This window comes from Muntiacus reevesi, chromosome 18 (assembly GCF_963930625.1).
Source record: "Muntiacus reevesi chromosome 18, mMunRee1.1, whole genome shotgun sequence".
Classification (NCBI taxonomy): domain Eukaryota; kingdom Metazoa; phylum Chordata; class Mammalia; order Artiodactyla; family Cervidae; genus Muntiacus; species Muntiacus reevesi.
Window position 1 is genome coordinate 52905441 of NC_089266.1, and position 14892 is coordinate 52920332.

Sequence of the window (14892 nt, forward strand, 5' to 3'; positions counted from 1 at the left end):
CAGTACTTTGGCCACCTGATGTGAAGAACTGACTCACTGGAAAAGGCCCTGATGTTGGGAAAGATTGAAGGCGAGAGGAGAAGGGGGCAACAGAGGAAGAGATAGTTGGATGGCATCACTGCCTCAGTGAACATGAATTTGAGCAAACTCCGGAGACAGTGAAGGAGAGAGGAGTCTTTGGGGTCGCAAAGAGTCAGACATGACTTTGTGACTGAACAGCAACAATAGAGGCTGCATCCTGCAAGGCCAGGGGGCACTTCTGTTTCTCTATAAGATCCATGGGGAGGATTTCTCAACTTCTTTTCGGCATAGACCATATCTTCTCTCTCAAAAACAAAAATCTAATTTAGGCAAGACTTCCAATCTTCTACTAAGCTATCTGTCCAAAATATCAAGTTAATCACAAAACAGACTTACCTGAGTTTCATTTCTCTCCTCTCTCAAAGAGGAGTGAAGTGGACAAACACCTGAACCAGGAAATCCAAGCACATAGGTGTTTAGAGCCTGAATAAGTTGTTATTATTGAACACCTCTGTGGGCAGAGCACTCTGCTACTAATTGATTCCCACATTGTTTCATTTAATCTTCACAACCCCCCAAATACTATTATCCCCCTATTTTACATATGAAGAAACAGAGGCTTAAGTAGTTAAGGGAGTTTTGCAAGACCACACAGGTATTAAATGGTATAGGAGATTTGAACAAAAATCCATCTTATTCAAAGCTTATCTTTCCAATGCACTGGATTGCTGGATTCCAGGATAAGATATGCAGAAAAGTGCCTCTGCCGACCCCTGGTTGCCAACAAGTAACATAAGCAGGAAGTAATCCTTGGCTGTTTTGTTAAGCCACTGAGATCTGGGGGGTTATTTTATTATTGGAGCATTACTTAACAGAGGTTGGTTGGTACAGGTATTTTTAAATATAGCGCTGTAAGCTTTAAAAACCACTTTAATAACATGGTGCAGTGCAAATCATGCTTAGTGAGAGCCTCTATTACTTTATGCCATCCCCAAACAAGTACTTTCTTTTATTTAAGACCTCAAAAGTGCTTGAAGCTCTGTAGGGAAGACCATGAGTCTGCCAGTGCATACATGGCTTTGGTATTCTAATAGTTGCGTACAAATTGGTGCAAAAACACCTAAGAATATCTGTTTGAAGGGACACCAAATTATAAGCTATTTAGGAGGTGGTAACTAGCTTGGTCTAGCCCTGTTTATAGCTCATATCAAAAGGGGGCTAATTGTGTGGAAATTCAAAGTCAGAGAGGTTGAGAGACAGTCTCCTTGACTGGGGAGAGACAATTATATTCTCTTAAGGGCAATTAGAGAATCTTAAGAGTGCTGTCAGATGGGAACTGTAACTGGAGCCTCAAATATTCACAGGTATACTTGCAAAGCAATAATTTTTTTTCCTAAAGGAAGCCTTTATTTACTCATTCATTCATTCATTTTTGGCTGCACTGGGTCTTTGTTGCTTCACTCAGCTTTCTCTAGTTGTAGTGAGCAGGAGCTTCTCTCTAGTTGTGGTAGCTTCTCTCATTGCAGACTATGAGCTGTAGGGCACTCAGGTTTCAGTAGTTGGTGGCGCATGGGCTTAATTGCCCCAAGTCATGTGGAATCTTAGTTCCTTGACCAGGGATCGAACTCACATCTCCAGCACAGCAGGGCAGATTCTTAACCACTGGACCACCACCAAAGTCTCACAAACCAAGAATTTATAAGAAAAGTTCAAGAAATGTGACTTGATAAAACATTAACAAAAATGCCTATAATTTTTTTTAATCTGAATTTAGTTGAAGCTAGAAAAACATTTTTAAGGTGATAAGCAGTTAGTATATCTACAAAGGTGGAAGATATGAATAATCCTTTAGACTATTTCTTCTCTTTTGTGTTAAGAAGCCTACTTAATAGGGCTCTCCAGTTGCACAAATTTAAAATAACACCCACTTACCTGGGAAAAATTATAAAGAAAGCTCTTCCCTGACTGTGGATATTTTAGACTGAGAAGCTGAATATATTAGTTGGGCATATAAATCATTGTTTTTAGCAAAGATATGCTTTACCACTGCAAAATTATTATGGGGAACTAGGAACATAGATAAAAATGCTTATCTCTATAGGGATGTAGACGTTTTTGCAGGGATGTGTATATGCTTGTTTAAGCTGTGGCTTGCACTGTATCAAAAACTGAGATCCACGAGACCACATAAAGGTATTCACACTTGTTTTTCACCACTTACTAGAAGAACTGGAAACTAGAAAAAGAAAAATGTACTAGACCGTGTTTGGCTGATGAGGTTCAGCCTTGACTATGCCGTGAGAACATGCTATATGTGTTATTAACTGTGAACAATCCAGACTTTGGAAAATATATCAATGTTTGCCCATAAGGACCTGATGAAATTGTTGTACTGGAGGCAAAAGGAGAGGTTCTATTCCTGCAGAAAAGGAAATTCCTTTAAAAGCAAACATTCTCATTCTCAATCATCTTTATTATAAAGATAAATCCCAAGATAGGAAGTGGAGATTCTGAATCAAGGGAAAGAAATTTTCCTCCCTGGAACCTGGATTCCACAAAAAGTAGAAATTGACTTGGAAGGAATTAAAATTGGTGCCCTCCAGACCACATGGATGCAAGCTGGAACCAGACAAGGAAGGACTGCACAGGTATCCACATCGCGTAGTCCTCTGGGGCCACACTGATCGTACTAGCACCAGACTGAAAGCTGCTGGGTTCCCAGAGCTGTGGAATATAATCTGCAGATTTTGGAAATTGCATCTACAAATGAAACAGTGAGTAGACATTAAAACTTACTTAGAACAAAACCTGTTATGGACTCTGCATGCAACATTACTTCAATGCAAGAACAGTTACCCACACTCTTACAACAAGCAATTTTGAGTCAATGAGACAACAAAAAAATGCACCCAGTTCGAGCAGCGCAGCCCCTCTTATTCTCAGCTGGGCAAGCTGACAGGGCACCTTAGCATTAAACTGTAGTAATGGCTGCTGAAGCATGTGTACGCAACATGTCACTTGGAAAAGTATATTTCTTATGCTTACAACTATTAACAATGTAAGATATTACCCATCAAAAACACCTATGAGAGAGAGAATATGACAAAACTGAATTTTTAAATTAGTTTTAAGCAAGAATTACAAAAGCAGGTTTTTGTCTCTTGGCCAGAAGATGGAGGGAGCTTTTCCTGTAAAGAGCCAGGTGTTTTAGGCTTGTGGGCCATGTATTCTATTCTGTAACGACTGAACACTGCAAGCAAATTTAGAAAAGTAATTCTGAGAGTTTTCAGATAATCTTTTAAACCAATGAAGGGGAAAAAAAGTCACATTCTCAAAACTTCAAATAAAATTTTTATTGAAATTATTCTAACATACTTAGACAACAGTATTGACATATAACACCATCATTACTACTACTAATAATAATAGCTAACACTTATACAGGACTCACACTATTAATATAAAATTGGCAAAAGGTAGCATTTTTAGCAAATAAAGCACATCTGCTGTATTTTCATTACAATTCTTTAAACAACTATTTACTCCAATTAAGATATATACAATATGATGAACTGGAGTTTTAGTTTTTTAAGAGAAAAAACTAAGCAGGAAGAGGGGGAGAGGGAATAACAATAGTATTAATAGGAAAACGGGGGACATGGTAAAAATACATCTCTTTGTAATGGATCATTCTAACAGCTGTTTTCCAGTACAAACATATACTATTGTTATCCATAATGGGACAATGAAGATGGGCAGAATTAGCCAAAAACAAAACAAGAAGAATCAGAGAATGAGAGCAGTCAGTCCTAAAATAAGATTACCCGGACTGTATTATTAAGATGGTTTATTTGGGCTTGAAGAGTGGCCATCATTACTACACTGTGAAATGAAAAACAATTGTACCCATTGTGTCTATCCACTGACAGAAACACGATACAGTTTCCATAGAAACAACATACTGCTCATCTAAAGTCCCAGTTTGTTCAAATAACAGTCAGTAAAAAGTCAATAATATTCATTTTAACAGCAAATTTACTGGTAATAAAGTGAGTTACAACAGAAATCTGTCCTCAACACAGTTCACTAGAGAAGATGAGACAAATAGAAATGAAATAAAAAGATACTATTATTTTTTCTTTTTTCAGAGAATATTAATCACTAAAACAAGGAGAACACGGGAATAGATAATTATTCAAGTGAGTGATTTCTGGAGGTAACTGCTATTCACAAAATCAAGTATTCCTAAACTCTGTCTCTCCTTACCTAGTAAAATTAACAGATATCCCCAGAAATGACAGTAGGGATTGACAAACAAATATTGAAAACAGAACTTCCAGATTAGGGAAGACATATTTCAACACAAATTACCCCAGAACACCTCCGAGCCTTAATAGTGCCTGAAGAGCAATGGTGCTAGAGATTTTGCTGATTGTGGAGGTATTTTTTTCCCCAATCATTTAAAAAAATTTTATCGAGTTATAATTTACATACCATAAAATTCCCTGATGGCTCAGATGGTAAAGAATCTGCCTGCAATGCAGGAGACCCAGGTTTGATCCCTGGGTTGGAAAGATACCCTGGAGAAGGAAATGGCAACCCACTCCAGTATTCTTGCCTGGAGAATTCCATGGACAGAGTAGTCTGAAAGGCTGCAGTCTGTGGGGTCGCAAAGACTCTGACATGACTGAGCAACTCACACACACACACACACATCATAAAATTCACCTGCTTTACTTCTATAATTCAATGATTTTTGGTATATATTCAGAGTTACATAACTATCACCATAGGTATCGTTTTATGCATTAGGAAAATCACTGAAAAATTAGATTTTGTGATCTCAACCCTTACAGTAACTAACTCTTTGCATTTCTTTTCCTTTTTTCCCCCAAGTAATTATCTCCAGGGTACAGTACAGTGCTGACACTAATTTATATTCACTGGATTGAATCAAAAGCATTTAGAGTTTCTTTTTGAGGAAGTAACTTTACATATACACCAACAGTGTGGAAAATAAGGCAGCTTCTGAGAATTAAAATAGTAAAATCCATACTTAATAAATTAGCTGGTTATGGGGGCAATCCATAAAACCGTCTGTGAATGTGTAACTGAGAAGTTTAGAAACACTCTAAACCCCTAATTAAGATGAGGATGTAATCTCAGGAGGCAAAATGAAGTGCCTATAATTTGGTCAGTAAAAATCTAATCAATTGTCTAGTACACTGTTTAAAGAAAGTGTGCCTACAGAAAGAGAATTGCCAGTCTTTACCCAGCACTATTCAGGTAACAGAGATCTAAAGGGTTTGAATTTTCCTGTATTTGAAAAGGTACACTTGGTTGTGGGACAGGAATCATTTATCAGGTTTCACCAGATCTGAATGAAATCTCTCTCAAAATGATGCACCTCATTTTGATTCCTCATTTACTTATGAGACTTCCTGACTTGCTTTCTAGACCTGATGAAGAGTTTTCTTGGCATGTACAATCTGACCATCCCTGTTATCAAAAACGAATCTGCTTCACCCTCTCCCACCAACAAATGAACAAATGGTTTGGTTTATTTGCTTTCTTATTTTTTACTCTTCTGGACTAAAGCATGACAGAAAACTCTCGGACACGGATAGTATAAGATCACACTCTTAAATGTAATAATCTCCAAGCTAATATCATCCTGGAAAACCTTGATAAACAGCCATCCATGACCTTGGTCATAGACCTCAGAACCTATAATTTGGTTACACTCAAATATGATAGGCCAATAAAGAAACAAGAATGTTCTATTCACTCTATTAAATTCTACCTTGTATTTCTCTAAACCAAACAAAATCAGAAATGACTGCATTAAATTGGACAGAAAGAAAAGAAACGGAAGTTGCTCAGTCATGTCTGACTCTTTGTGACCCCATGGACTGTAGCCTACCAGGGTCCTCTGTCCATGGGATTTTCCAAGCAAGACTACTGGAGTGGGTTGCCATTTCCTTCTCCAGGGGATCTTCCCAACCCAGGGATCGAACCCGGGTCTCCTGCGTTGCGGGCAGATGCTTTACTATCTGAGCCACCAAACTGGACAAGAACAAATCAAATTAAATTTGTAGCTTTCTTATTTTCTGTAATTAAAATGCCTTGAAATTAAAAGCACCTATGTTTAAATCACTGCAGACTGATTTAACATTAATCAACAGAAGACCAACCTGTATAACCATAAGTGGATGGATAAAGTTAGAAAGAAACTGTTCAGTAAATAACTATGGAGTACATCTGTTGAAACAGTGTCCCTTTTGGTCAGCTTCTCATTTTAAAAATTATCAGGGTCTTCTCTCTCTCTTTTGTGGTCACGCCTTGGCATATGGGATCTTAATTTCCCAATCAGGGATGAACCCAGTGCCCCCTGCAGTGGAACCACTGGACTGCCAGGGAATTCCAAGGGTCTTCTCTTTCTAAACTGCAAGCCCAGTTTAAAAATATGTCAGTGAAGGCATTTGAGTCAGTTTTAATGAGGTGGATGAACCTAGAACCTACTATACAGAGTTAAGTAACTGCTGCTGCTGCTAAGTTGCTTCAGTCATGTCTGACTCTGTGCGACCCCATAGACGGCAGCCCACCAGGCTCCTCTGTTCATGGGATTTTCCAGGCAGTACCGGAGTGGGTTATCATTGCCTTCTCCAGTTAAGTAACTAAGAAAGAGAAAAACAAATATTGTATATTAACACATATATATATGGAATCTAGAAGAATGGTACTGATAAATCTGTTTGCAGAGCTGCAATGGAGATGCAGACATAGAGAACAGACGTATGGACAAGGGTGGGGAGAAGAGGGAGAGGGTGTAATAAATGGAGAGAGTAGCGTGGATGAATATATACTAACATATGTAAATTGAGAGCCAATGGGAATTTGCTATGAGACTCAGGGAACTCAAACCAGAACTCTGTAATAACCTAGAGGGGTGGGACTGGGCCGGAGGTGGGAGGGAGATTCAAGAGGGAGGAGACAAATACACACCTGTGGTTAATTCACGTTGATGTGTGACAGAAATCAAACCAATATTATAAACCAATCATCAACCAACTAAAAATAGATAAGTATTTAAAAAATAAAAAGGCAATAGATAAAAATATGTCAATGAAGGATGATTTAAAGGACAGACAAAAAAGTACACACACACATACACAAAATTTTGTCAACTATCACAGAGATTTTAAGGACTACCAAAGATCCTCCATGGATCTGTTGAGGAGCAAATTAAATTTGTATTTTGGATTTACTGAGAAACATTTACTAAAATACATTCAGTCAACTTATAGAACTGAAGACATGTCTTCTAAACAATCTTTTTTTTAAATTTCAAAGGCACCTAGATTTCTCCACCTAGTTTTAATAATGTTTATAGTATTTTTATAAACTGCCTTACATTCCTGAGGAGAGGGGCTGTTACAAATAAATACACAAACTGAAGAAAATCATCCTTACCCTTAGGGTGCAAATCTGTTTTAGCATATTTATGACTGCAGATTTGTTGTTTTAATTTGAATTTATCACTAATAATTTAAAGTCCCAGCATTTCATATAAAAATCCAGATTTCAGATGTCTCTATAGGAAAAAATGTAGGAAGTTCTAATCTCCTTGGACCAGTACACTAGTAGACCAGTCCTGAGCAGCAACTGTGGTCTCCAGAGGCCACAGTAGCTCATTGGGCTCATTCATATTACTTGAGAGGCCTGCTAATGAGTTCAAAACAAGGAAGGAACTTCAGGATTCTGCATGCACATAGGTAGGTGCGCGTGTTTTTTCTCGTTCTTTGAAAAGGGATGGAGAAGCAACAGGCACAATTCACTCTGCAACCGTCAGTGCACATTTCCGCTGCGTTGGGCCTAGTAATAGGCGATTAAAAAAAGAAACAGAGATCTGGGTCCCGGTTGGTACCACCAACGATTGGTCAGAGCAGGAATCGCTGCCACTAATACAAGCAGTGTTGAATGTAGTTATTAAATATATACAAAGCTCGGTGCTGAACCGAAGGTAGAACGGTACTTGATGTAGAATCTAAGGAATCTAAGCTCGGTTTCCCTACATTACACACTTCTCTGTCTAGGCAGCGCACAGGTTCACAGGAGACGGGGCGGAAACACAAAGTGACGGCTTGCTTCTGCACAGAATCACAGACAACGCCGAGTCCCAAGCTGGGCGCAGTCTCCTAAGACGCCCCCGTTTCCGGAGCAACCGCCTGGTCCCTCCCCCTTTGACTCCGCCCCCGGGGGCGTCTTTCCCGCCGAAGGCCGTTAACACCGCAGAGCATGGTGGGATAAAGCTATAGGCTAGGCTTCATTAAATCCTTCCAAAGCGCCTTTGCTTTAGGAGACTCATTCCTGGGGAAACTGATTATTCTCCAGGATTCGACAAGATTAGTAACCCTCTTTTACAAGTGCTCTGTCCTAAATCTTTACCACACGGCCGGTCACTCCCTTTGCAAAGCTCTCGGCACAACGGGAACGCGGGAACTTTTTTCCCTTCGCGCGGAGGGTGACGTCGCGCGTGCGCCAGCGTGTCTTTCGCAGCACCCGTTACGCTCTTGCGCGTGCGCAGTGAAATCGAATAGCTGCTTCCTCCCGCTTCTCTTCCTCCCTCCCCCCCATATCCGTGCGCCGAGCTGATAAAGGCGCCATTTTGGAGGGGCCGCGGGAGACGTGGTGTCGCGGCGGGTTCGCTCTGCCGTTCGCTAGGCTTGGTGGGAAGGCCTGTTCTCGAGTCCGCGCTTTTCGTCGCCGCCATGTCGGGAGGTGGTGTGATTCGTGGCCCGGCAGGGAACAACGACTGCCGCATCTACGTAGGGAACTTACCTCCAGACATCCGAACCAAGGACATTGAGGACGTGTTCTACAAATACGGTGCTATCCGCGACATCGACCTGAAGAATCGCCGCGGAGGACCGCCCTTCGCCTTCGTTGAGTTCGAGGACCCGCGGTGAGGCGGCCAGGGACTTGCGGCCTTGAGGATATAGGTTGGAGTAGTTGGGGAATGCTCCAAGGCCTTAGAATGGGGACGTGGGCTCTGAGATTGGGAGCAAGACGAATCGCCCGTGCACGAGTGAAGTGAGGAGCCGAGTCGGTGAGGCTTCTCTGGTGACTGGGTCCCCCGGGCGTCTCCAGAGCCGGCTTGCGGGCTTGGAGCGGGAAACTGAGGCGCTGAGGGCTGCTGTAGTGGTCGGGAGCCTGGCGTGCTTCTGGGTGGGGGAGGGGCCGTTCCTATTATGCAGCGCATGTGGGCTCTTCCACCCCGGGTGCGCATGTGCGGGGCGCTGCTAGCTCCCCGACGGAGTTAGTCACCCCTCCCGGTCCATTTTCTTACCTTTCGGCTTTCTGTAATCACGCAGGGATGCGGAAGACGCGGTGTACGGTCGCGACGGCTATGATTACGATGGATATCGTCTGCGGGTGGAGTTTCCTCGAAGCGGCCGTGGTACAGGCCGAGGCGGCGGCGGGGGTGGAGGTGGCGGGGCTCCCCGGGGCCGCTATGGCCCCCCTTCCAGGCGTTCTGAAAACAGAGTGGTTGTCTCTGGTGAGTTTACCGTTCCGTGCGGGTTGATGTCACTTTTGGTCAGATACCACACTTTAAAGTTTTCCTTGCATGACCAGTTTGACAAATGTTAGCTTTCATGCCAGATCTTACATTATTTTAGTCGCATGGATGAATTTAGTAACCCGGAATTACTGTATTCGAGATTTAGCAAATTAGATTGCAATGCCTAGAATATGAAGATCATTACTTCGCAAATAATTTGGGGTTTTTAATTCTAGAATTTTGAATCTTTAACCTGAGATGTTAAAACTAATCATTAATTTTAAAGTAGTCCTGGTTCTAATGTAAATTTTAACTTTAATGTGAAATATTCGTATAATTGTTGAAAAAAATCTTTTTCAGGACTGCCTCCAAGTGGAAGCTGGCAGGATTTAAAGGATCACATGCGTGAAGCAGGTGATGTATGTTATGCTGATGTTTACCGAGATGGCACTGGTGTCGTGGAGTTTGTACGGAAAGAAGATATGACCTATGCAGTTCGAAAACTGGATAACACTAAGTTTAGATCTCATGAGGTAGGTTATACACTTATTCTTTTTATTGGCCAGAATTGGATACAGTGGTCTTAACTGTGGAATTTGAAGGTAAGATTCAGGCAAGGGTGTCCAAGTAAACCCAGTAAAGTGCCTCTGGTTTAAATTACGTTGTATTCATTCAGCATGCCTGAAGACAGGTGAAAGCTTAGATCTTTCAATCGAAAGTTCTGTCTATTCAATAGGGAGAAACTGCCTACATCCGGGTTAAAGTTGATGGGCCCAGAAGTCCAAGTTATGGAAGATCTCGATCTCGAAGCCGTAGTCGTAGCAGAAGCCGTAGCAGAAGCAACAGCAGGAGTCGAAGTTATTCCCCAAGGAGAAGCAGAGGATCACCACGCTATTCTCCCCGTCATAGCAGATCTCGCTCTCGTACATAAGATGATTAGTGACACTTTTTTGTAGAACCCATGTTGTATACAGTTTTCCTTTATTCAGTACAATCTTTTCATTTTTTAATTCAAACTGTTTTGTTCAGAATGGGCTAAAGTGTTGAATTGCATTCTTGTGTAATACCCCTTGCTCCTAACATCTACATTCCCCTCATGTCGATAAATTGTATTTTAAGTGATGTCATAGCCAGGATTGTTTAAATTTAGTTAACTCTCCATGCTCTTCAGACTGTGATACTGTGTAAATGTCTATTCTGCTCTGGTTTGTGTGAACTGGGATGTTGGGGGTGTTTGTGGTTATCTTACCTGGGGAAGTTCTTATGTTTATCTTGCTTTTCATGTGTCTTTCTGTAGACATATCTGAAGAGATGGATTAAGAATGCTTTGGATTAAGGATTGTGGAGCACATTTCAATCATTTTAGGATTGTCAAAAGGAGGATTGAGGAGGATCAGATCAATAATGGAGGCAATGGTATGACTCCAAGTGCTATTGTCACAGATGAAATTGGCAGTATTGACCTTATACTAAAAGGCAAGGGTTTAAATTGATTATATATACATCTACCATAAAACACTTGTAAGCATCTTATGCAGTTACCTTTAGCTACAATTGCTTTGCTCTTTAAACCTTGGCAATTGTGGCAAAATTACATTGCCCATTTTGTAACTATTTTGCTCCCTTCCCTTTTTTGTTTTAATAGGGACTAATGTGGGAAGAACTGGCTAATTTGTCATAATGCTTAGTTACAACTGTTAATGTGTGACCTGCTGTTGGTGTACATGTGGGTACAGGGTGTCTTTAATTCCAACCAGATAGAGTATAATATCAATACTGCTAAATCTGCATGTCCTCTGTGTGACTGATATAGCGTTGCTACTTCATTTTTTAAAGACAAAATGAAAGCAAAATATAGAATTCCAACATATTGGTGTAGATAATCTAGTTGGGAATAATTTTAAGTCTCACCTTCCCCTTTAAACTAGTATTCATAATTGACTCATGTTTAAAATACTTTAATTTACAAATTAAATTACAAATGGGAGCGTTAGATTTAGTTTAGACTTAGGGGGGTAGCAGTACCAGTAAACTTTTCAACTACTTAACTTTTTGCAACCACAAAACCTGTAATACGCTGTACAGTAACAAGTGTTGGCATTATCAGTTGAACTGTAAATATAAAATGCTTCTTCCAATTAGTCTCTATGATGATTAAGTTTCTAAAATTTATCAGAACACCATTCAGAAACTTGTTTTGGGGAATTTGATAGTTATTGATGTACATCTGTTAAACTGATGACAGACATAACTCATCATTCCCCAGAAACCTTTTTTGATTACAGTATCTAACATTTTGCCTCCTCTTTTTTGGTTTTGCTGGTTATAAAGGTTTGGATTGGAGAGGGCTCACTGGATCCCAATCCTTGGAGCTGGATCATTGGATTCAAATCATAATGTGGATAGGATAGGGAGGATGAATTACAAGGATTCATGGAGCGGGATCAGATTACCAGGAACATAGGAGTGGATTCCTGCCCCAACCAAACCGCATTCGTGTGGATTTTTTTTTTTTTTTTTTATTCAACTTAATTGGCTATTCCAAAGAATTTTTTTTTTCCTATTTTTGACGATTGGAGCCCTTAAGATGCACGATGGAATTGTGTTTGCATTTTTGGTAAAAGGAGCAAAGCGAGGACCTGGAGATATACGCTGGAGCAATCTCCTTGGAAGGATTCAGCACGAGTAGATGGTAAACATTTAAAGGGGAAAGGGGGGGTTTGTTTAAAATAGTAAATCAGTAAGTCACTTCTAAATTTAAAGAAAACAAAATTGGAGTTGGAAAATAAGTAGGTTTCCAATTGGCTGTTGCCGTTTTTCTTTGAAAAAAATAAACATTTTTTAAAAAACTTTGCATGGTTGTCCTTTTTCCTCTTGTAAGATTTTTTTACTGGGTGACTAGTCTCAGTTAATACTTAAAATTGATAAGATTCTGATTTTTGTGTTTGTGTTAGTAAATTAAAGGTTCTTGAAAGGAATTTGCTAATGATATTATCTCACTGTTAATTGTAAAAGTCTTCAGGGGAAGATTAAAAAAAAGTGAGAATAAGATAGTTGTGTATGTAATGTGGTAAATGACGGGTGATTTAGTTTCTGGAGGATAAGCTGCAAAACTGATTAAAAATGACTTAAGTTTATGGATACTGCTTATTTTTAGTAATTAGCATAAGAGTTTTGTGTAAAATCAGATAATGACTAGTGAATGTTGGTATTACTAGCCTTTGAGTTTCTCAGTGAAAATAATTCATCTCAAAAACCGGTAAGTATTAAAATTCAGCGCAGATTAGAATTCTTAAATTACATTTTCTGTTTGAAATGTGAATAGCACACTAGAAGATTTAACTGTTTATTTGAGTGAAACATTGCTAATAAAAGCTGGGCATTCTTTAAAATTTTGCCTTGGAACTCTCCTCAATCATAGTTACTATCCAAAACATACCAAAGCAGTGATGACATCTTGTCACCTACTAGTTTTTGTATCTTTTACTTGGTAGCCCCTTGGTGCTAAATTTTCACTTAAGAGTTGGGGGAAGGAGGGAGTTTTGCTTAGTATTCCTGATCTTTTTTCTTCTGATTTCCTGATAGTCATGATCATCAGACCACTTTTTGTGCACCTAGAAAATAGCTAAATCATAAGATTTCCCTTGAGTGTTAATTATAATTGGAAGCAGAATTTAAGACTGCTATTCAGGTGATATGATTTCAAATCTAGGAGACACTAGAAATCTTGGTAGTGGAGACAGCCTGAAGATTTGCATAAGGTCACCAGCCAATACATTTAATGAACCTCGTGGAATGTCAGGAGGAAGAGAAAGGATAGTAAAGTCAAGATTAGGATTCCATTTTTTAGAGTACTTTGTATAGATCCATTAAGGGAGTAACTAGTTTTAATGTAGAAATTGAAAATACAGTGTTCCAAGAGTAGACAATACGTAAAACTAGGTTGTTTCATCTGAGTTGGCCAAAAAGTTTATTCAAGTTATTTTGTGAGATGTTAAAAGTGGAAATGATTTTGTAAAGAGTTAGACTTGAGTGGGCCCTGAGTTTATTTGTATTCATTATTTTGGAAACAGGACCAAGATGAAAACTGCCCTCAGTCAAAAGTTGAGTGCATTTAAGCTAAGTTGAAAGATGAGCTCTACTTTAGGAGTTTAGTAGTCCCAACTAGATTGAAGTGAAATGGAAAATACTACTTGCCTGGTATATAAGCTGTTTGAGATTAGAGAGGATTTTAACCTGTATGAAAGATAGAGGGGCCAGGTTTTCCAGTTCAGTAAGAGGAGATGCAGACTATTTGTCAGTCTTTAAGAAATTGACCTTAAATCTCTACCCATATTAGTAACTCTTAGAAAGCAGTCTTGGATTTTCTGCTTTTCTCCCTATTTATGTCCCCTTAGATGTTGTAGGGAGCTTATAATTTATTTTCTAATCAAGGAAAAGTTTAAGTCTCTTAAGAAGCAATTATTTCTCATAACATCAGATTGAGTAACCCACCTTGCTGTTCAGCCTACAGCCTGGAAACAAAAGGTAAGAATCCCATTTTCTGATTCCTAATTGTTTGGGACCTGAATTTTATGTTTAAAATTTAAGTTTAGTAATTTTTTAAAAATGCTGTTTGGAATGTGAACAGATTTCCTTCATTTAAAATGTTTTTCCTCCCATAAGTTTTATAGTTTGGAATGTTTATGTATCTACTCATTGTAGTGCTTTAACTTGAATATGATTCTAGATTTTAACTTTCTCAGTTTTGTCTTTGAAATATATCTTGCTTGTTAAGGGCCTTTTCCCCCCCGCCCCCAAGTTTCTGTGAATTATTTGTGTGCTTTTTTGCTTACTTTGTACATGACGTTGTAATGAAATCACAAGTTACATGTCTGTATTTACCATAAATAGTATTAAAAGGAAAGAAACTATTAGACTGAAATTCTGTTATAGCCATTCTTTGGTTTAACCTATTTCTATCACGGTATGAAGAGTGCAAAGACAGAAAACAGGTTCACAATCTTTTATCCCAGAACTCCAAAATCTTTTGTTGTCAAGCAAATTGAATGTAAAATATGACCAAAATCAATGCATTTGTTTTGTACTTGGTGTGACTAAGAAATACTAATGTCAGTTGCCACAGGTTGTGCTGTGTTAATGTGGTAAAGGCTCTATATATGAAACCTTTATAAAATGCAAAACGCTCTGAATTTCAAATACATCTGCCCTAGAGAGTTTGGATAAGGGATTGTAGAACCGTTATGGAATACACGGAGCGAAGGCTTCTGTGTAGTTTTGGGTGTGTGAGTGAAGACAAACCCAGTTAC

At 39.3% G+C, this 14892-nt stretch overlaps 1 protein-coding gene across 1 annotated transcript; it reads left to right on the forward strand.

The window, feature by feature from the left end:
- The first annotated feature begins 8646 nt into the window (after window positions 1-8646).
- Window positions 8647-12434, forward strand: SRSF1 (serine and arginine rich splicing factor 1). The gene is made up of 4 exons (XM_065911154.1): window positions 8647-8986; window positions 9396-9580; window positions 9944-10116; window positions 10320-12434. The coding sequence occupies exons 1-4, from the start codon at window positions 8793-8795 to the stop codon at window positions 10512-10514; spliced, it is 747 nt and encodes a 248-aa protein (XP_065767226.1). The 5' UTR covers window positions 8647-8792; the 3' UTR covers window positions 10515-12434.
- The last annotated feature ends 2458 nt before the right edge of the window (window positions 12435-14892 follow it).

Bases quoted from the DNA above. Each gene is read 5' to 3' on its own strand.
- SRSF1 (XM_065911154.1), top strand. From the start codon at position 8,793: ATGTCGGGAGGTGGTGTGATTCGTGGCCCGGCAGGGAACAACGACTGC. The intron at 9,581-9,943 runs GTGAGTTTACCG...AATCTTTTTCAG, and splicing joins AAACAGAGTGGTTGTCTCTG to GACTGCCTCCAAGTGGAAGC. The intron at 10,117-10,319 runs GTAGGTTATACA...TCTATTCAATAG, and splicing joins CTAAGTTTAGATCTCATGAG to GGAGAAACTGCCTACATCCG.